Source organism: Fukomys damarensis, unplaced genomic scaffold (assembly GCF_012274545.1).
Source record: "Fukomys damarensis isolate Sample0158 unplaced genomic scaffold, DMR_v1.0_HiC HiC_scaffold_23, whole genome shotgun sequence".
In the NCBI taxonomy this organism is placed as follows: Eukaryota; Metazoa; Chordata; class Mammalia; order Rodentia; family Bathyergidae; genus Fukomys; species Fukomys damarensis.
Window position 1 is genome coordinate 32,913,374 of NW_022900935.1, and position 21,739 is coordinate 32,935,112.

Below are 21,739 nucleotides of genomic sequence, written 5' to 3' on the forward strand. Positions count from 1 at the left end.
TCTACTGAAGAATTCTACAGCAGAGAAGTAAAGTAATTTAATTTCTTTCAAAAAGTACACCTCGGGAAGTGCAGTGAGTTAACAAGAGAAGCTGAAAACTGAGGCAGAGGGACAGAACTCCACCTCACGACGTGAGGTATTTGCTGTGCTGTCCGTAAGACTGCTGAACTCCCCAAGGAAAAGTGAGGCTGGGATGCATGAGGATGGCTGGAATAAAATGTGAACACTCATAGTGTCTGGAGCATTGTGAATTCTTACCAGAAAAGGTAAATTACTCTTTAAAATCATAGATGCACGAGCCAGGGATTTAGCTCAGTCGTAGCACCGTGCATGCCTCTCATGTGCAAGGTCCTGAGTTTGAGCCCCGGTATCAGAAAAAAAGAAAATCATAAGTACATGGGTAAAGTACTATCAATTAATGTACTTTCAGTAGATGTCTGAAAAAAATAACTTTTAGCCAGAACTCAAACATAGATAGTAAGTGGACAGTGTAGTAGCCTCAGTCATCTGTCATAGACTGAGGGTCCCCTTGAGCCCAAGAGCACCCGGGCCATCTGCCTCACACGTTCTCACACACACTGAAATGTGGCCTGAATCTAGCCCAGCAGAGATGACTGGAGTGGCCCGAGTAACCCCCTCACTGCTTCAGCAAAGGGAACTGGAAATGGACTCCAATCAGAAAGGGAACTTCAAGCTGAGACATTTTTAAGTCATAATAGAGATTTCTTTAATTAAAAGATCTTGATACTTACTTTATTAACTCCCGTCCTTCAGAACTAATAAAATATTCAACAAGCCACTGGCAAGCATCAAAACTTTTTGAAAGTAATGCTTCGATAGTAGCAATCCATTCTTCAGTGTCAACCCTTTTTACAAAGCAAAGAGGGATGTTAAGGCTGAGCAAACAACCCCACAGTGCCCTCCCACTGTCTGCCTGTCCATCAGGGGCAGGGTGGAGGGTGAGCTAAATATTCACTAACTATGGACTGGGGATTTAGCTCAGCAGTTCCACTGCCTGCCTCACAAGTGCAGGGTCCCGAGTTCAATCCCTGATAACAAAAAAAAAAAAAAAAAAAAAAAAAAAAAAAAGAAAAAAGAAAAAAGAAAATTCACTAACAACCTACTTCCATGGCTCAGTATACCCAGAAGGTTTTTCTTTCCATCCTTTCAGGGTTACCTATGTGACTGTTTTCTTCCCTCCAGTCCTCAGACAAAAATATATAAAGAAGCTTAAATTTTTGACTTCAGTTTTTAACTCTTTATCTTCATCAAACAATTTTTCTTGTCTGGCACAATTAATTCACATGAAATGATCACATCAACATTTTTATACTATATTGCTACAACTATTAATATCCCACTTTATGGAATATAAATATTTAGACAGAAAAAAGGTGACTATATGTTAAAACATCAGGGAATAGATTGTAATGTGTAGATATCACACACATATTTCATGAATAAAAGTAACCAGTTAAACTTCCCTAGTTAATCCTATGCAGACATTAAAGGAGCACATTCTGTCTTCTTTTTCAATCACATAATAAAGCCAGATCATTCAATGTGCAACTGGTTATTACACATAAAAATGAAGCTGCCAAGAGATTAGTGTTCTCAAGTTTGTGAGTGCAGAATCTTTCCCTCGCCCCCTGCCCCAACCATGGATAAGAGACTAAAGACTAAGAACTCAGTGACCCATGGGAAGCTCACTGGTCTCCTCATCCCGTCTTGCCTTTAGGTACAACTCACAAACTGCTCCACTCTCCTTCTCTGTCACTCATTTGCTCACAGAACAGCTGTTTACCCAGAACCTGTGGGCCGGGTGCTGGAGATAAAAACTAGTGCCTAGTTAAGATGCAATCCATGCACATCATTAACTGTGCTCCAGGTCAAAACCCCTTGTGATCTCTCACTGAACAAATCCTAAGCTCCCTCCGCTGGCACTCTGGTCCCTTCAAAGGCTCCAACCCAGGTATCTGGTCTCTGCTCACGGAGTCCCTTACAAGAGTGCAGCTCTAGTCATTCACTATTTCCCAGGTGTCTCTGTCTGCTACTCAGCCTCTTTCCTCGTGCCTGGAATGATCCCTCTGTGTTTCCCCTTTTGCTTTTCAAAATAACTCAGAGAACACCAATGCCTTCCTTTAAATGTTACCCTAATCTCTGCATCTGCATCTGTTTTGTCCAGTTCCCAAAGATGTACTCATTTATGTCTTGATCAGTTCTTTCTGTTTTTACCTATCCTTCCCATTAGATTAAATATTTCTGAGAGACCATGTCTTGGCCATCTCACTATACTAGGGAGTCGCCTTTAGAGTATTTTTAAAAGTAGAATTTGTAAACTGCACCTTTTGTCACAAAATACTACCAAAACATACCTGAGTTTTTTCTTTGTCCGTAGGTAAGTTTGGAAAAGGAACTGAATAGCAAGTTGCAAGCTCACCTTTGCCATGCAAGGATAATATGGATGCTTTAATTTAGTCTAAGAGGGAGAAAAAAGATGGAACTTGCTTTTTCACAGAAGCTTTACACATTACTTATGAACTGACTAATGACATACAGAGAGATGTTAAACAATAAGAAAAATCTGGCCATTTCATTATAGAAAATATTCCATTTCAATTTTTAAAAGGCTTAAGAGGCCAGGCGTGGTGGCGCATGCCTGTAATACCAGCACTCGGGAGGCTGAGGCAGGAGGATCGCTGTGAGTTCAAGACCAGCCTGGGCTACACAGTGAGTTCCAGGTCAGTCTCAACTACATACTGAGACCCTGCCTCAAAAAACCAACAAAAACAAAAAACCCTAAAAGGCTTAAGAGAAAATATCCTCTACGTTTAAGAATTAAAGTATTAAAATAGAGCCTATAAGCCACAGGATATTAAAGTAATCAAGAAACCAGCAACAAAATTTCCCCCTTTTGGCAGATTCTAATAATGGTACAAAAGAAAAGGAAGTATTTGAAAGTTAATCTTGAGTTTAACAACATGTGATTACAAATCAGAAACAATTCATCTTTACAAAGCTCAGTATCTCAGTATCCACTGATATGAACCTATGGCTATTCGATTTCATAGTCACTCTTGGATTCTTTACAAAACCTAAACAAGGGCACTTTAAAAAGTGAGTACTGCATGAGGAAACTCACACCCACTGACAATAGGCTGCCTTCACTGTTAATGTCACCCAGCAGGTAACACATTTATTGGAAGTTTTTTTGCATTTAACCTGAATGCTAACAACTACGATAGAGGATGTCACTGAATGCATTAGCTAAAAAGTATTCAACTGTAATCCTCACTTTTAAAAGTAACAATACAACCAGCTACTTACAGCATTCAATGAAGCTAAAGACAAAACAAAACTGAAATAATCACTACTGTACACATCTCTATTCTTCATAAACTTGAGGTTTTCATCTCTCACCATCTACGAAAGAAAATTAGTAATTATTTTTAAGAAACAAGGTAAAACAGTCAGCATGTGGATGTTTTTACTAAAATGTTTAGGAAAGGGTTTATAAAAACTGAATTATAGGTAGTAATTTTATTATAAGCTTTGAATTTTGAAAAAATTAAAGGGAAAAATCTTCCTTTCAAATGTAAGAAGCTGCAGAAAGGTGAACAATCTTTTATTAACAAACTCAAGAAATGTGGGAAAGCACCATGTGCAAGGTAAGACATTCAAACCTGACACTCGGGGTGGAAAGGGTCAGGGCTTTCCCAAGGATCTGTGACTCTCCCTGGGTCAAATGGTCCAATTTTCTTTCTTAATAAAAGATTGTACATTTTTCTTAAATTCTGGCTATTTAGCTTTGGTTACTTAGTGAAAAAATTCTGGACTGGGTAGCTGCATAGTTCTGAATGTAAATCCTTGCTTTATGACATTGTCAAACCATTCCCACTTTTCTGAGTCTCAGTTTTTCCTTCTGAAAAATGGGAGTGAAACTTGCCACTCTACAAGTGTTCTAAAAATTAGATTTTTATTTAAAGTCTGTAGCACAGAGCAATAAATAATGTCATCCCTGTCACAGTAGTTTTATAATCATTAACTTGGATTTTCTCTCCGGATTAAAATAAGCTAATTTCAACAATGCTTCTATACCCAGGGACAGTGCTGAGCAATCCTGAGTGTGACTCACATGTATGTTCATACGTCAATCTATTGCCACTGTGACCTGGCACAAAAGCTTTATGAGACAAGTGAGATTGTGAAGGTGGCACATGAGGTATAATGAATTGAGAAAAAGCAAGGAAGACTCTGGACCTACACAATTTATCTATAAGACTTTCATCTTAGCACTGTTTCTGTAGTTCTTACCTGGTATATTCGAGCAGGCATTTTCTCCACAAACAGTCCTTTTTTCTCGCCTTTTTTAACCAGTTTGGTCAGAATAGAGAGTCGGTCATTGTTAGGCCGATGGGGCCGAGGAGATGACTGAGGTGAAATTTCTGGTGAAGACGGAGCTGACCTGAGAGATGGAAACAGAAGCTGTCTAGGATTAAGTGGTTTTGTTTTAGGAGTTACTGAAATTGGCCAACTTGTAGACAGCATTCCAGAATTATACATGAATTGTATACTTTCCTAATTCTATATATAAAAAGGCAAATTTGCTCACAAGAGGACCTTATAAATACAACTTCCTGACAGTGTCAATGCAGTGACATTTTTTGGACAAAATGTGATCAATAAATGCTACCAAAATGTTTTAAAAATCTCAATTCTGGAATGAAATAAGATGTATGTTTCTAGACACAAAATAACTTCTTGCCAAGAAATAATGTATAGGCAGCAATGTAAAAGAAAAGGGATTATTTATTTTCTTTTTAGAATACTTGCCAGAACATTCCCTAGCTTAGCTAATTTTCTTTACATTCTCAACGATCACAGTATCACCTACTGAAATCACAAGGTAAATGACACAGAAGAGAACTTACAGAGAGAGATCCTCAGCTTCCTGCCTGACAACGCTGACTCGACTTTTCTTTGGCAACACTGGAGAGTTTTGATCAGATACCCTTTGGTAGAACAGCATATAGGCGTTCCAGTATCTTCGACGCACGTCAGTGTAAGGGTTTGCTGTTTTATGGTAACACACACAAAAAATGTCTTTGTAAATAAAAAAAGGTTTTCCTGACTGTCTAAAGCGAAGAACCCATAAACCCAGCAAGGAATTATGTACTAAATTTGTTAAACACAAAGTGTAAGTAAAATACGGTTCTTTTTATAGTATTGTTTAGAATAGAAGGCAGGATTGCTCCAGTTCTTGGACTGGAATTAGATCACGTTCTTGGGAGGTGAGATGGGCTAGGAAGTAAGGGAAAGAAGGCAAATATCCAGGGGAATCCAAATAAGCAAAAGGCAAGCAACATTAAAAAATATGATCTGTGATATAGGATGGAATCATAATTGTCCTTATTTAACCATTTCTGCAAAGACGGCCAAATCCAGGTCAATTTTGGTAGTGCTCTGAGATTCAGCCCTCAGAGGGTCCACCAGGTACTATATGTATGTGACCACATGGAACACAGCAAAGTCTAACACAGCTCATCTACTGCAGGTAGAAATTTAGAATGGCTCCTCCAAGGTTTCAAAATCAGGTTTCCAAATACAAAGGACTGAAAAATGTTCTTTCCAAAGATTAAATGCGGACTGAGTTTTGTAATGTCCTCCTCATACACTTTCCTGGGGGCAGAGGGGGCACTACGGGGGAAAGACTGCTTAACTGTACTGCCTAATAAATATAGAGTTAAAAGTATAGTTTTTAGAAGTGTCTTTTCTAATTAATCTATTTCTATATATGTAAAAAGGAAATCTGAAAACTTCAGTGGACAACTACTTCCCCTGAAACTATTTTTAGGGTAAAATTCTTATTTATCCTCTTTTCTCTGAATTTATTTCATCCTCCTTACTCTAAATCCTGTATGTGAAAACATTTTTATAAGTAGCTTGAATGTTTTTTTTTCAATTTGTAAATGAATTCTTTAAAAAAAAGTTAAAGTTAATTGTTTTATTAGTGTATATTAAGTTATATAGACTAGTGGGTTTCATTCTGGACTTCTCATGCACCTGTGCAATGTACTTTGAGCCTTTCTTCCCTCCCCTAGTCTGCTGCAGCTTGAACATTTTCATTCTGGCTGTCAAAGAATTTCTGGTTCTGTTGACAGAACTGCTACATTCGTAAAAGGAACAAAATGTATTTTTACATAAAAAATGTTGCTTCCAACTTGATAGAAAACTGCATATTAAAAATTAGTAGAAAATATCCAATGGTAAATACTTACTTTGATCGTAAACTTTTGGTCTATATTCTCCTCCAAAGCATTCATACTCCAGAGTCTCATCGTTTAGATCAAATTCTTCTATAACTGTGTCATTAAATTTATACCACTTTCCTTTTCCACACCCCCTAGGGCCCAGAGAGCAAATATGATAAGGTAAAACACCAAACATCCCCTTCACGTGTTTATCTCTATGTATCATCTACATTTAAAGCAAGTCATTAGCATTTTAAATATTTATGAAAAATTTAGCAGTAGCAATTTTAGTTTCTGAAGCAAGTTTTCAAATTGAAAAGCTAAAAAGTTCCAGAAAGCCTTAAAAATTGAAAATGAAGAAAGAATGAAGAATAATCCATCACTGTTATGAGTGTGGATTGTGAAGTGGGGCAGAGAAAGCAGAGGGGACCCCCGGGAGGTCAGAGAGGGAGCGAGGACTGTGTTAAGAAACCCTTACCGCCTGTCCTTAATGAAAGAATAGTAGTGGCCTGCGTGTGCCTGCCCACTGTGCACAATGACACCGACAAGTTCATAGTTTTCTGTAAGGGCAACTTTCTTCCGTGGGGATCCTCCACCTCCCTGATCCATACTTCTGCCATTTTCACCAACTTCAGAGGATGAATCCTGGCGAGCCATTCCTGAAACTGTGTAGGGCTCCATGTTTAGCATCCAGGGAAACTGTAAAAGGAAAAGGACCACTGTAGTGACTAGGAACAGACAGCATACCCAATTAAATCAGCTACTTTAATAAAAGGCTGTTTTCACAGTTAACTGATTCAGTGTAGCATCCCAGACAGGCTGAGTCTGGGCAAGTACAAGTAGCTGCTACTCCGAATCTTACAGAAAATACTGCACCGCACAGCCATCACTAGGGTGGCTTCCAGAAAGTAAATGCTCCAGTACTACTAGCTTTGCAAGGCAATGGCTGTGAACTCCTAATGATATGTTTCATGGGCAAACAGAATGTGAAAACAGAAGAGAGGACAGAGGCAGTGAGGGAATGTTGGGAGGCTTTAGGAAGGAAAAAAATTACCCTTATTTGTTCATCATATTTAATGGAGCGTCCGCTTTCCCAGTCAAATCCAAATCTCATCAGGTGAATGACTAACACACTAGGTAAAGACTTAATGCAGGTCCTTTTCACTGTTATTCTCTAAAGAAAAGCCAAAAACAATTATGTTGATGGAAAAAACAAAACAGCAAATAATTAGTAAAAAATTCCCATCCATTTAAAACAAGTAACGATCCTATCTAATGGAAATAGCAAACAGGACCTTAATACGGATTTTACATAAAATAAAGACATGGTACATGAACAACAAATTAAGCTTGTTTTTTAAAACAGGCAAATGTAATACCTTTTCTTTACATTTTTCACAGTAGTATGCATTACTTCCTTCTAGAACTTCTCCTCTAACAAACTGGTCCAAAGAAATTTCCAGACTCTGACAAGAAGTAACTCCTAGATTGAGTGCCATGAAAGCTTCCTCACGCTCATACCTGATTAGGAAATGAGAGAAAAACCCATGAATATAAAATTCCTGAACTTATTTACTATGATACATGAACCTGAACACAGAATTACATTCCCAATCAGTGAAATCAACATATACCTCAATCTTTTAAAAGTACACTATCAAAGAAAAATACCAAGTTGTAATTTAAAGTTGCTTAAAATTATGAATTTCAACAAATATTTTCTTAGGGCCACATATAAAATAAATTCTGCAAATAGAAACCAAAAACATTATATTTAATCCATTAAATATTTATAAATCCACTGAGAGATGTATCAACAAATACAAAATTTGTAACATCATAATAAAATCATTTAAAATGACACCCCCAACCCAGTTCTCAGGACCCTGTGCATGCCAGACAACTGATTTACCACTGAGCTACTCCCCCAGACTGATGATCAATTTTCATGTATCAGTGACTTCACTAACCTGTGAGGACAGTCTTTACAGATCTTCTGATCAGAATAGATGCCCTGAAAAGTATTCTTAAAAATTTGGTCTCTCCCCATTTTCTGTTGGAATATAAAGTTAAAATTTGAATTGATGTCCATAAAACTTATAGGTTATTTCACATCCAAGAGGAAACACAGATTTCAATTTAATCACCAAAATAAAAGGGGCCACTGTGGTAGTTTCAGCTGCGAATTAATGGAAGGCTAATAACCCACTGTTAGACTCACGTCTGAGTAATGCAGTCAGAAGAGAAGGGCTGGGTCATTCAGGCCTGATGACAAGGACTACTCTCTATGATGATTAAAACCCTCTTTCCCATGCCACAAGTACCAATTTAGAAGCAACTCTATAATCTTTTCTTTATTCTTGTGGACAGAATACTATACAATTGTAAATTATTTTAAAGAAAATAAATGGATAAATTATGCCTACTGATGAGAAACCAGGGCTGGCAATGCCACAGGCAATCTTAGAAGTAAAACCACTGAGGGAGTCTGTTACATTTTTCACTGGGGAGAGGTAGAAATCTTAAGTATCATCATAAATAAATTCTTGATCTGGTCCCCTTTTCTGCTTTCCCTGAGACTAAGTTCCAAGACTGTCTTCAGGGGCCATCAGTTCTCTGGGGGTGTAGCATTCCTTTGAGGACAGACTACCTCAAGGGCACATGGTTGAGAATATGCAGGTACAAATGGTTATTACTATGGAGCAAGTCTGGGCAAGTACAGAATTATGGACTTTATCATGTATTAGATTAATAATTAAGAAGAAATGGATAATTCCAACAATCTGTATGTTATGTTTAAATCCCTTCCTTCTGCAGCTGTGATGGTGACTATAAATTTCTGACTTGTCAATTTCACAGTAACTGCAAATCCTGAGGCATTGTTTTCACACTGTAATTAGAGTCTGGGGGAATTAGAGGGAAAGTAAGACTTATTACCTTGAGATATTCATCCATCTGATCAATGAGACTAGTAAAGAATTCATATGCATCTTGCTGTTCTCTCACATAGAGTTCTTTGTTCCACATCTTGAAAATCTATGCAGGAAGAATTTAATGTATTTTTAAGAGAAAGCAGTAACTTCTGAATATAACAGAAAAGGAATGTGAAAAAGCACTTAAATGTTTCTAAAAACCAAGTTCACTATTAGGATGTAGTGGGACAAGCTTAAATTCAGCCATCTATGCTTTTCTCTGGTCCCTGTAATCACGATAAATCTCTGAACCTCCACGTGGATACAGGGTGAGACCTACAGCCACAGAGTAGGGGCTTCTCTCAGAAACTAACCAGTGTCTGGGAAAACAGAGTAATACTCCATTGCGTGAAATCAAGTAAAGCCATGTTCAAAAATGGTGTTTTCTACTTAAAGGCAGCAGTGAAAAGGGACTGATTTGAATAAATCAGAGGAATGATTTGAATAAATATTTCAAAAACCTAAAAAGCAATTAGGAGAAAGACTTAAAATAATTAACATTAGCAAATCTCTACGAATTATGAACTGACTACTCAATATTGTAATTATTTGAGACCAAGTGCCAATTTCTTTCTTTTTTTTGGTACTGGGAAATCAAACTCAGGACTTTGTGCTTGCCAGGCAGGCACAGTGCTGCCACTGAGCTAAATGCCCAGCTCCCAAGTGCCAATTTCAACAAGTGCTGTATACCCCATTTTTAATAGGTTCTTAGCAGTGGGATTAACCCAGACTTAGTTAGCAAAGGTAAGAATCTATTATCAACTGGGAAAAACTGTACTCAAAGCCCAAATATCTTAATACCCTGAAATCTACAAAAACTTGCTGAAATACCTTCCAGAAATTCTCAGGTACATAATACTGTAACTTGCTTTCCATCAAATGCCCGAAGAGAGATTGTACTTGGTAGAATACACTATCATCTGGATTGTCTGTGTCATCATCCACTGAAAGTAGTGACTAAAAAGAAAAGAAAGGTATCAAATGAGAAATACTCAACAGCTTCACAGGAAACCCTGATATATGTACACAGGAAAGCCACGGTGTTTTAGAATGCTAATGCATAGTTGGATATGTTCACATTTCTGCATATATTTAGCTTGAATATTTTATAGCTGGTATTATAATGAACAAATCATCTCTTTGTGTGACTAGAAAAAAATTAAAAATACTAGTATTAGATCTCTATAAGAAATAAGTACAATATACATGGAACTCTCAAAACACTACCTGCCATACCATAAGCTACTACTCTATTATTATAACACACTGGTGATACAGCCTATATATTTCTCAAATACTAAAATGTTTGTTAGAACAGCAATTTTATGAAACAGAATGTGAGAAATCCTATAGAGTGAAAAAATTGCATTAGGTCAAGGCATTAAAACATCAGATTTATAAAAATGTGTGACTATGAGTAACATATGACTCCCACTTATATCCAGCTTTTGCAACCCAAGAAGTAATAAATCAGTAAGTAATGATTTTCAGGAAAAGCACATTTTATTTCTCATGCCAAACAAAACCAAGGAAGGCAATCACCTCAGGAAGCCCAGGTTGCATATACAGCTGCTGGAAGACTGCGTTCATGTAACAAGTTGCACCGCCATTCCTCAGCCCCACAAACCCTGAACTGGACCTGCTGTCCACTGGGGGAAGGTACTGGAAAAAAGAAGAGAAAGTAGGGAAGAAAATTAATACCTTGGCTACAGGCACATTTCTACTATAGTGATTTAGTTTGTCTAAAAGGAAAAAGAGATATAATCAAGAGACTGACTCATTCAGTGCGTTGGGAAATGTAGTCACAATGTACCTCTGTCTGAAGCTCTAGAACAATGAGAGAGGACTGTAATCTCAATGTGTCTTTTTGTTCATAACATACCCGGCACATGGCTGCTGTGTGTTTGTTAACTCATGTAGCCATGCATGTGGTCATCTATCATTCAACACATACTTATCAATGGTTTACCCACTCCAGGTACTGTGCCAGGAATGCACAAGAACAAAAATGAGCATTGTCCGTGATCTCCAGGAGTTTACAGGATACAAGGGTAAGGCATTTACCAAGCAAAAAGACTAAAAATATAGGCAATATTACTGTATTAAATTCCTTCTATTAAGCTAACAAACAGGTAAACACTTATCATTTCACTTATAAATATTTTGAAATACTTCAGATCTGAATACAATGGTTTTCTGGGTAGGAAAAGTCCAGAAAAGGCATCTTGGCTAAAGCTAAATATGGCACCTCTCCAAGTGGAAAATGGTATTGTCACGAGACACTGAAATATGCTTACAAAAGGAGTATGGGTCTCATGCTAGACTGCATAAGTCAAGTATAATATCTGTAACCCATGTAATAACAACCAGCCAGCAAAAACCTGTAGGTCTTATAATGTTAAGTAAATCAGACAAACTTAAATAGTAAAGGGTCTTACTTACATGTGAAACTGTAAGTACAAATAGAAGAGAAAAATAAAAACTAATAGGAAATAGGGCAATACATTAAGATGTTCAATGGCATGACACTTCTGCTCATACTCTTCTCACTGCTGGAATGGAATGACCTTCCCACCCTGCTTCAATTGGCTCAATAGTCTTTAATCTCTATTTCAAGTTTCAACTTCTCTAAGACCTTTTTAACACACCACCACCAGTGGTGGAAGTGCCTCCCTGTTAGAGCACTGAAGATATGCCTGTCTTCACCTGCAACACATGCAACTGAAATGACCTACTTATGGGCCTGTCTTTTCCACTACACAACTCTCTTCTTCTTAAGAACTGGGCTCATCTCTTTTGATTTTGAGCTCCAAAAGCTTAATATACCTCTGAGCATATGGTAAATTCTACAATCTTTGTTGAATTCAAGGGAACATGGAATGTGTCATGACAGAGCCTGGCCCTATGCCAGCGTAATGCTACTTAAAAAAAAAAAAGGCTGGTATGGTACTTTCCACTGAGTGTAACTACTGACCAATTTGAAAATGCCCATCCCAAAGGTACCATATACCACTATACCAGAGTGTATCCATGTGGTAATGTAGCTTATAGTTGATTTGAATAGGTTCACACAGTAAGAAAAACAATATAACTGACTTTCTTTTTTGCTAGGAGAATGCAAGCCATCTTCAAATTATGTTTAAAAGATAATTTTATAAAAAGTAAGTGCATCACAATTTAGAAAACTTACATCAAACTCTTTGGTAAGAGCAGGGTCAGGTTGATGATGCATAGAAAGTAGTTCTTTTGCAACAATTTGAAGATTTGAAGGTGAACTATCAGCCAACATTACAAGGACTTCATAGGCTGCTAAGCGGCTATTCACTGTGCTGCACCTAAAAACAAAAGGCTCAAATCAGTTTCAACACCGAATATAATCTGCTCAAACTTCTAATTAAGTCAACATCTGAAATAAAAACATCAGAGCTGCAATTCCTCAAACATAGATCAAATCTAAGCCAGAAATTGAATAATCTAGATGCTATCAATACAGGAGAGATAAATACAGTTTATAGTTAAATATTTCCTTGGCTTGAAAATTAAGTAGCAAAATTCTTTCACCTATGACTCCATAGTGATCTTATCTAAGGAATGAATGATGAATGGAGGAGAAAGAGTTGGAGATCTCTGTAATAAACACAACAGGGAAATAACTATCTTCCAATCAAAGTAGGCAAGAAAGATTTTTGCAGATGTTTTCTTGAAATTTGAGTAAGTGGCAGAAAAAGAAAGCTATGCAAATCAGAATAGATATTCATAAATATTTTATGTGCTTGAGGATCAAAAATTCTCAAGGACATGAGTGAACTTACTACTTTGCTGAAAAGGCAGACAGAAATGTGCAGCTTTCCAAATCAATTTATTTCAGGTAACATAAAAGATAACAAGCAAGCATTCTGCAGGAAACTAAGCTTCCTATATTGCCTGCCTTTGGGCACAGATAAGTTTTTTTTGGGGGAACCAGGAATTAAACTCAGGACCTTGCCAGGCAGGCATGGAGCTGCTGAGCTACATACCTGGCCCTTGGCATGGATAGTGTTCTTTACTGCAAGCTATGCCAACCTTCACTACTGAAGGGATCACAGTTTGGGAAGGATACACAGAAAAGAGGACACCCAGCCTCTGAGTAAAGCCCTGTACACAGTGTGGAGGTGGTTGAGGGGGGCGGGACTCCTTGATATAAGCACTGCATTGGGCACTGGGGACAATGGCCATGGAGCCAACACTGTCTTTTGCTTCTTGTCTAAGACTTAAAGACTGAAAAGGACAGGTAAGAAATGAGCAGGGAAGGGCTGGCAATTTAGCTCAATGGCACCACGCCTGCCTCACTCACAATCACTCACAAACACAAGGTCTTGAGTTCCATCCCTGGTACCGGGGGTGCAGGGAAATGAGCTAAAGAAGTTGTTCTGTTATTGTAATGTAAGAACAGCAACACTTCTCAAATGAGTTTTATGTATTTTAAATCTATTTTCTTGCTTTAAGCTTTTAGTGGGAAATGGGTGGAAGAGACTATGATTAAGTGGACATCATTCAGCACACTGGGAAAGGTTGAAACAAAATGTTTCCTTTTCTATTTGAGGCACTGTACATGATTTAGGAAGTAATACAGGTGTGATAACACATGCCTGTAAGCACTCTGGGAGGCCATGGCAGGAAGATCCCAAGTTCAAGCCCAGTCTGGGCTACTTAGCGACTTAATTAAATCCTGTCTCAAAATAAGTAATAAAGAAATAAAGGGCTGGGGTTGTAGCTTAGTACAAAGGTCCTGGGTTCAATCTCTAGTTATCCCCCCCGCAAAATAAACAAGTAACAAAAAAGTCTGCATCAAAGTACTACCTTAAAAGGAAGGAGTTACCAATACAAATTTCACTAAAATTGAAGTTTTTTAAATGTTTACTGAAAATCAAAATACTCATGTATTTCTACTGCTTTAATTAGATACCCACGGACCTAGTGCTAAACCTAAAACAAGACTGGGGCAGGAATGAGGACTGCAGGACAATCCAAGAGTTCCAATGAAGCTCTTCACCACACTAATTTACTAATACTCTACATAGAGAAATATATACACGATAAATATTGTTTATTATGCCTTGCCTATACAAATACTGAAATTACATCAAAACTTTTTTCACTGTAAATACTAAGTCCTCAGTTTTTTTTTAATACTACTCAGTTAACTTTGGTTTTCATGTTCTTAAATTGGATTCACAGCAAATTAGATAGCAGGTTATGGCTGCCTACTCCATCACCAAGAGCACAAATGTCACTTAAATAGGATCAACCCACAAAGGAACTGAATTTCTACCTATAAAAACTACTACAAAATTTGATTCCAAAATTACAACTGTGACAAATCACTAGCAGTCACAGTTACCAGAACACAGTCAAACACAAAGTTTGTGTATTTTAGCACGTATCCTTTTCTTCCAAGTAACCCTGAAGACTTCCCTTGGAGCCTACCCTACTGACTTGGGACACTTGGGGCATTGAGCCCAGTTCTTCATGCATACTAAGCTATGCAGGTACTGCAACTGAGCCACATTCCCAGCCCCTGGACACAACTCTCACAACTTTCATTTATCCTGGAATGTGTCACTGACCAAGTTAGCCACATTAGTATTCATTTTTCCACTCCGATGATGATAATGGTACCAACACACCTGCTCTGTGCTTACTACAGGCCAGGCTGGCTTTACTAAGCATCTTCATGTGCATTTGTTTACACAGTACATCATATCTTGGACACAAAGACTCACAAGATGGAGGACAACTCCAGGTTAAGAAAATCCTTTTGGACTAAAGTTTTGAATTAGAATTTTTACCAAAACTGAACACAACGTGCATTTTCCATACTTTGGATGAAAGTCCTGTTGACTGATGGCGGCACTGCCAGCTGGAGAATGACTATTTAAAATAATTCTAGAAGCTCGGAAAAGGAAGTCATCTAACAATGGTTTAATGAGTGATGAACCTGGAATAGAGCATAACATTCACATTGAGGATGAACACAAGTTTTAATTCAAAGACCCTCTCTTGCACTTTCCTACAGGTGTAGCAAAAGCACCCAAAGCCCACCCATCTGCAGTGCACCCAGTTGAATGCATAGTTTTTGAGTGATTCCTAGGGGGCAATGCTCTGTGGAGTGGAAGGGGCAGGGGACAGGGTACCAAGATGGACAAGTGAGGGAGCTATTCTTTATGAGCCTATGATACAGCAAAAGGAGTTAAGCTTTCACCTTGGAAAGACAGATGTCATGTCAACACCACAAGGCAGAATAGGTTGAATGAATAACCAACTCTCACTCTCAGCAAAGGGGAGTCCACAAAGGTTTATGAAACCTTTAAAGTCTTGCCTTCTTTACGTAAAAATGATGTGCCCTTCTCTTCCTGGTTAAGAATCACTCTTTTCTATGTATCCCCTGTAGCCAAGAAGATTTTACGGAACTTTATTTGTATTATAAAAGTAATAGTTAATTTTTGGTTTGTTGTCTGGATATAATTTATAACATGGGACATGCTTTCACAGATTACATTTGGAACCCAGGACAATCTTATGTGTACCCTGGCACTGGGGATGCAGTGGTTGAGGGTCACCTCAGATTAGAATCATCCTTAAAAGATATATAATAGACGGTATGTAATGTGCATATCAGCAAAAAGAAACAAATCTACTTAAATTATCTTGGTATTAAGAAGTTTTATAAACCAGGAGTGATGGCACATGCACTCCTATAATCCCAGCACTTGGGGGTGCTGAGGGCAGGAGGACTGCTCTGAATTCCAGGTCAGCCTGGGCTACATAAGGAGCTCAAGGACAGCTTGAACTACATAGCAAGACCTTATCTCACAAAACAAAGCAGAACAATAACAAAAAATGCAAACAAACAAAAAATTTTGTAATTGAACCATTTTGAACTCTATAAAATTCTCTATGTGGTATACTGACAAAGGTAAAATACATCTTAAGTTTGCTAGCCTCTAAAATTGTAGACAATTTCTTATTCCCGAAGGGTAAATTTTCAGTGGAACATTTGGCAACTATCTTATCTTACTGCCCCAATTATACACTAAGGTACAGCAACAACTGAGAACTAAGGCATTCTGCCACATGGTAAAATGAAGCAATAGTTACCAAGCATTTCCTTCTCTGCCCCACAGAGTGAAAGAAGGGTCTTAATGAGCCGCAAGTGTCCCGCCAATAAGATGTTGTCTGCTTCACTAGTCTCACACTCAGCTGTGCGGTTAGGCTCAAAGTTATCCAGCCAAGTAATTTCATCTTCAAGCATGGTAGCTGGGCTAATTCGTAACTGTTCCATTTCTGAAGCTAAAAGGGGGGAAAAATCATTTACAAAGAAAAAAGAATTTCTCCCCATAGAGTCAAAATACTAGAGTATTGATTACAACAAAACACAAAGTTTCCCTTTTATCTTTGGCATTTAGGAACTTCAAAACCGATAGGACTTTATAGCCTGTATATGTACAAATGAGGTTATTCTTTTCTGATTAGTGTTTTTCTTCATCCTGATTTTTTTTTTTTTGGAAACTGGAGATCGAGCTCAGGACCTTGAGCTTGAGAGGCAGGTGTTGGTAGACCACTGAGCTAAAGCCCCAGCCCTGTTCATCCTGATTTTCATTTTATTTCCTTTAAACTATGGCAAATTCTTGTGGAAAAGAATGGGGAATAAACCAGCTCTTTATTTGAACAACTAAAATTTACACGGAGCATTCCAATATATCTTTGTATTATTTACGAATAAACACAGATGATTAAAATCTCAACTCAAAAGAATTCCTAACAATGAATTCATCTAATTAAATGACTTCTAATATAAACATGCTTTAATATATCCCATCTTTCCTCCAATGATCAATCTTTAACTGTCAGAATTATACTAAAAAGATCCTTCATAATAATTTTGCATTAATATAATTAAAATATGAAACTTTGACAATTTTTAAAATGAACAAATTTCAATACAGTAATGGTTGTGTATGTAACAGAAGAGGACCTCATTGATGCATGATGTATATGCCATTTAAAAAAAAAAATCACTTTCAACAATGATTATAATCTCATTTACACGTGAGATATACAAGTTAGATTCAGCAAGGTCAACCTGACTGTCTTTTATACACTTCTACCCCAAACAAAATTTAGACATTTACTTACTTGTCAGATCATCTAATAACTGGCACCTCAAGTCAAAATACTCCATACACTGAGATAATAGTCTAAAAAATAAATAGGTTTCAGTTACTAAAAAGAAGCTGATTTGAAAATGAAGAGCATTTAAAAAAAAAAAAAACATAACATAATCAAATAAGATTTTCCTAAGCATAAAACTGCTATTTTTAAATTGATTTAAGTTCTATATTTTAGCATGGATCATATTAATGATTTTGCTAATAAAGATGTAATACAAGAATAATAGCATGAAGAGAAAGAATTGCTTAATTTATCAACATTTTAAAATTATATATGCAATGATTCCATCTGTTCACTGAAATATTAACTAATGCCTCCTAAACACCTACAAATGCCTAGAACTGTAGGGAAATGATGAACAAAGGAACAAGGGAGACAAGACAGTAAATAAAATATATACACGCGTCAAGTGATGACAAACACGAGGAAGAATAAAGCAAAGTATGAGGAGGATTATGTAAAGTGATCAAAGGTACTTTTTCTACAATTACAGTGATTAACAGCACAAGTATTTAAATGACAATAGAATGGTTTTAGTCCTCATTCTTCTACTTAAAGTGGGCTGTCCATGAACAATTTCACTTCTCTCAGCTTTCAAATTTCTAAAATGCTATTATAGTACTAGAAATAAGCATGTAAGTTTATACACAAATATATATATAAAAGGCTCAAGCATGTACTAATGGCAAGAATATATAATGAACCAAAAATTATGGTTATAAAAAATGGAGATAATAAAAGGGCCAAATTCATTTTGGTATTCTGAAGATTAAAAGATAAACATAAACAAGCTGTCTGGTACACAGCTCATGATAATTACTAAACATATACCAATGTGGGGCATTAAAGAAAGTGGTGATACATAATTTTATGCAAAAACAAATAAGTTTATATGAAATTAAACAGCTCTACATTCAATATATTTTTAGAAGAGATTATCTGATGTTATTAATCTCATCTAATGCTGTTTCCTTTCCAATGCTTTAAGAATTTAATATTAATCAAATTCTTAAAATTTAGTTTTATTAAACTGAATCTTAAAAAAATAACTTTAAAAATTCAACAAAATTGAGAAACTTTTAGTTCAACAGGCTAAAATAAAAGGCTAAATTTATTAAACTCAGAAATGAAACTGGTAACATTACTACTGATTTTATAAAAATAAAGAAAAGGGAAGAGGCTGGGGATTTCACTCAGTGGTTCTGCTGCCTGCCTCGTAAGATCAAGGTCCTGAGTTCGATCCCCAGTACAAAAAAAAAAAAAGAAAAAGAAAAAGAAAAGGGAAATCTGAGTAGACCCATAATTAGCAAGGAGAAGTATCAGTAATAATAACCTCCCAACAAAGAAAATCTTTGGACGAGATGACTGTGCTAGTACATCATGATGCCAAACATTTAAAAACTAATTCCAATCTTTCTCAAACTCGGCAAAAACACTGAAGGGGAAGTCCAGATAACACTTCCTAACTTTCACAAGGCTGGCATTACTCTATGAAAGCTAGAAACAGATTCGATGAGAAAACCACAGAGCCACTGCCCTTTATGAATGCTGATGCAAATCTGCATCCATGCAAACCAAACTCAGCAATGCACTTAAGAGGACTGCATACCACAAACAAGCAGGACAGACTCCTGGAATACAAGGGTGCTCCAGCATATGAAAAATTACTAATACCACATTAATGGAGAGAAAGGAAAAAAAAAAATCATCCCAAGATGCAGAAAAATCATCTGACAAAATTTAATGCCCTTTGGTGATAAAAACATGGAACAATCTTGGAACAGGAGGTAGCTATCTCAATATGATAAAGGCCATCTGTGAAAGACCCACAGCTAACATCACTCAATGGTGAAAGGTTGAAAGCTTTTTCTCTGAGAACAGCGAACGGGATACCCGCCCTCACCTTTACTCAATAGGGGTCTGAAGGTTTCCACTAGCCAAGGAGAAGAAAGAAAGGCACCCAAATTGGAAAAGTAGAATAGTCTCTATTTGCTGATGACATGATCTTAAATACACAAAATCCTGATGTTCTGCAGAAAACTATATTAGAATCAATAAATTTAGCAAAGTGGAAGGATAAAAAAAAAAAATCAAACAAGTTCCATTTTTCCACTAACAATGAACAATCTAAAAAAGATATCAAGACAAATTCATTTAGAACAGCATCAAGAACAAAATACTTAAGAATCAACTTAATCAAGTAAATGAAAGCCTTGCACAGCAAACTTAATGCAGAAAGAAATTAAAGGTGACATATAAATGGAAAGACATCTTGTGTTCATTAATTAGGATAGATTTTGTTGAGATATCAGTACCAAAGTCTTCTACAGACAAGCCCCTATAAAAATTTCAGCAACACTCTCAGTAATGGAAAAACCCATTTCAAAATTCATGTGGCATCTCAAGGGACCCCAAGCAGCCAAAACAAATTTGAAAAAAGAATAAGGTTGGAGAAGTCATATCCTCCTTCTAAAATTTATTACAGTGCTACAGTAATCAAAGCATGGCATAAAGGGCCAGGGATTTAGCTCAGCAGTGCCACTGCCTGCCTTGCAAATGCAAGGTCCTGAGTTTGATCCCCCCTACTACTCCCCGCCCCAAATGGCACAAAGACAAATATAGAACATTCCTGGTACTGGAAAAAAATAAAAACAAAAGGCAAATATAGACCAAAGAAAGAGAAATGACTCAAATCATCACATATATAGTCAAATATATACAACCAGATGCCAAAACCATTTAATGGGGAAAAAGACTGTCCTCAAAACATGATGCTGAGAAAATTAGACATTCACATGGAAAAGAAGTTAAAACTCCTATCTTAAACCATTTATAAAACTTAAAGTGGGTCAAACACCTAAATGTTCTTTAGTGCAAAAGAGTTAGTTATAAAATCCTTAAATGAAACCATAATGGAAAAGCTTCACGACATAGAATTTGGTGATTATTACTTGGGTATGACACCAAAAGTATCATCAACAAAAGGAAAAATAGTAGATAAACCTGATTTCTTCAAAATTTAAAATATTTGTGTGTCTTTAGGACATTATCCAGAAAGTGAAAAGGTCACATGCAGAATGAGAGAATATAAATATGATAAAGAATCAACACTAGAGATACATATAAAGATCAACAAAATACCACCATTCAAAAACTGAGAGCTGGGCATGGTGGTACGTGCCTTTAATCCCAGCACTCTGGGAGCCTGAGGTAAGAGGATTCAAGTCAAGTCCAGCTCGGATAATTTAGTGAATCAGGCTGACCTTATCTCAAAATAAAAAAGGACTGGAGATACAGCTTAGAGCAAAGGCCTTGGGTCTAATCCCTAGTAACAAAACACAGCACAACACAACACAACATGGGTAAAAATCTTTAAGAGATACTTCTCCAAATAAACCACTAGGACAGCTATTATTAACACAAAACAACAATCATAAAAAACCTCCAGAAAACAAGTCTTATTAGCTAGGATGTAGAAAACCCCTGTGTACTGCTGCAGGGAAGTAAAACGGTGTAAAGGGTGGAAAATGTAAAAAGTAAAACATTGGAAACGGCGACACCTCAAAAACAAAACAACCCAAAACGAACTAAAAAAAAAAAATTTTTTTTTGGTTTTTTGTTTTTTGAGACAGGGTCTCACTATGTAGTTGAGACTGACCTGGAACTTACTATGTAGCCCAGGCTGGTCTCGAACTCACAGTGATCTCCCTGCCTCAGCCTCCTGAGTGCTGGGATTACAGGCATGTGCCACCACACCTGGCTTAAAAAATTTTTTTTAAAAAACCACACACAGTGAATTATTGTACAATCTGACAATTCTGCTCCCGGATTATCTACCCCAAAGAACTGAAAGCAAGGACTCGAGATAACAGTACTTGTACATTCACATTCATAGGGTATTATTCAAAATAGGTAGAAACAACTCAAATATTCCTCTCCAGTTGAATGGATAAACAAATATGGCCTATATGTACAACAGAACACCAATCTGCCTTAAAGGAGATCATGATACATATGATGTGTATGAACCTCGAGGCCATAATAGAAATATGCCAGACACAAAAGGACAGCTATTGTATGGCTCCACTTATACAAAGTACCCAGAGTAGTCAAATGCACAGAGGCAGAAAGCAGAACAGCAGGTACCAGGGTTTTGGGTAGGTGAAAAGAATGGGAAATATTATTCAATAGACACAGAGTGTCGGACTGGGATGATGAAAAAGTTGTGGAAATGGACAGTGGGTGGTAATGGTTACACAACAATGTGTGTGTACTTAATGCTACTGAATTGCAGAGTATCTAAAA

At 36.9% G+C, this 21,739-nt stretch overlaps 1 protein-coding gene across 1 annotated transcript in view; it reads right to left on the reverse strand.

Moving 5' to 3' along the window:
- The window catches only part of Usp24 (ubiquitin specific peptidase 24), a 145,345-nt gene that overhangs the window by 32,937 nt on the left and 90,669 nt on the right, over nt 1-21,739 (reverse strand). Inside the window, exons 39-55 of the mRNA XM_010610426.1 lie at nt 17,399-17,460; nt 16,361-16,552; nt 15,083-15,200; nt 12,414-12,558; nt 10,766-10,885; nt 10,055-10,180; nt 9,189-9,287; nt 8,222-8,304; nt 7,631-7,772; nt 7,306-7,425; nt 6,730-6,950; nt 6,279-6,403; nt 4,932-5,073; nt 4,315-4,465; nt 3,328-3,423; nt 2,376-2,479; nt 753-866 (exon numbers count right to left, since the gene is read on the reverse strand). Coding sequence (XP_010608728.1) covers nt 753-866; nt 2,376-2,479; nt 3,328-3,423; nt 4,315-4,465; nt 4,932-5,073; nt 6,279-6,403; nt 6,730-6,950; nt 7,306-7,425; nt 7,631-7,772; nt 8,222-8,304; nt 9,189-9,287; nt 10,055-10,180; nt 10,766-10,885; nt 12,414-12,558; nt 15,083-15,200; nt 16,361-16,552; nt 17,399-17,460 — 2,160 coding nt within the window. The remainder of the gene's footprint in view (nt 1-752; nt 867-2,375; nt 2,480-3,327; nt 3,424-4,314; nt 4,466-4,931; nt 5,074-6,278; nt 6,404-6,729; nt 6,951-7,305; nt 7,426-7,630; nt 7,773-8,221; nt 8,305-9,188; nt 9,288-10,054; nt 10,181-10,765; nt 10,886-12,413; nt 12,559-15,082; nt 15,201-16,360; nt 16,553-17,398; nt 17,461-21,739) is intronic.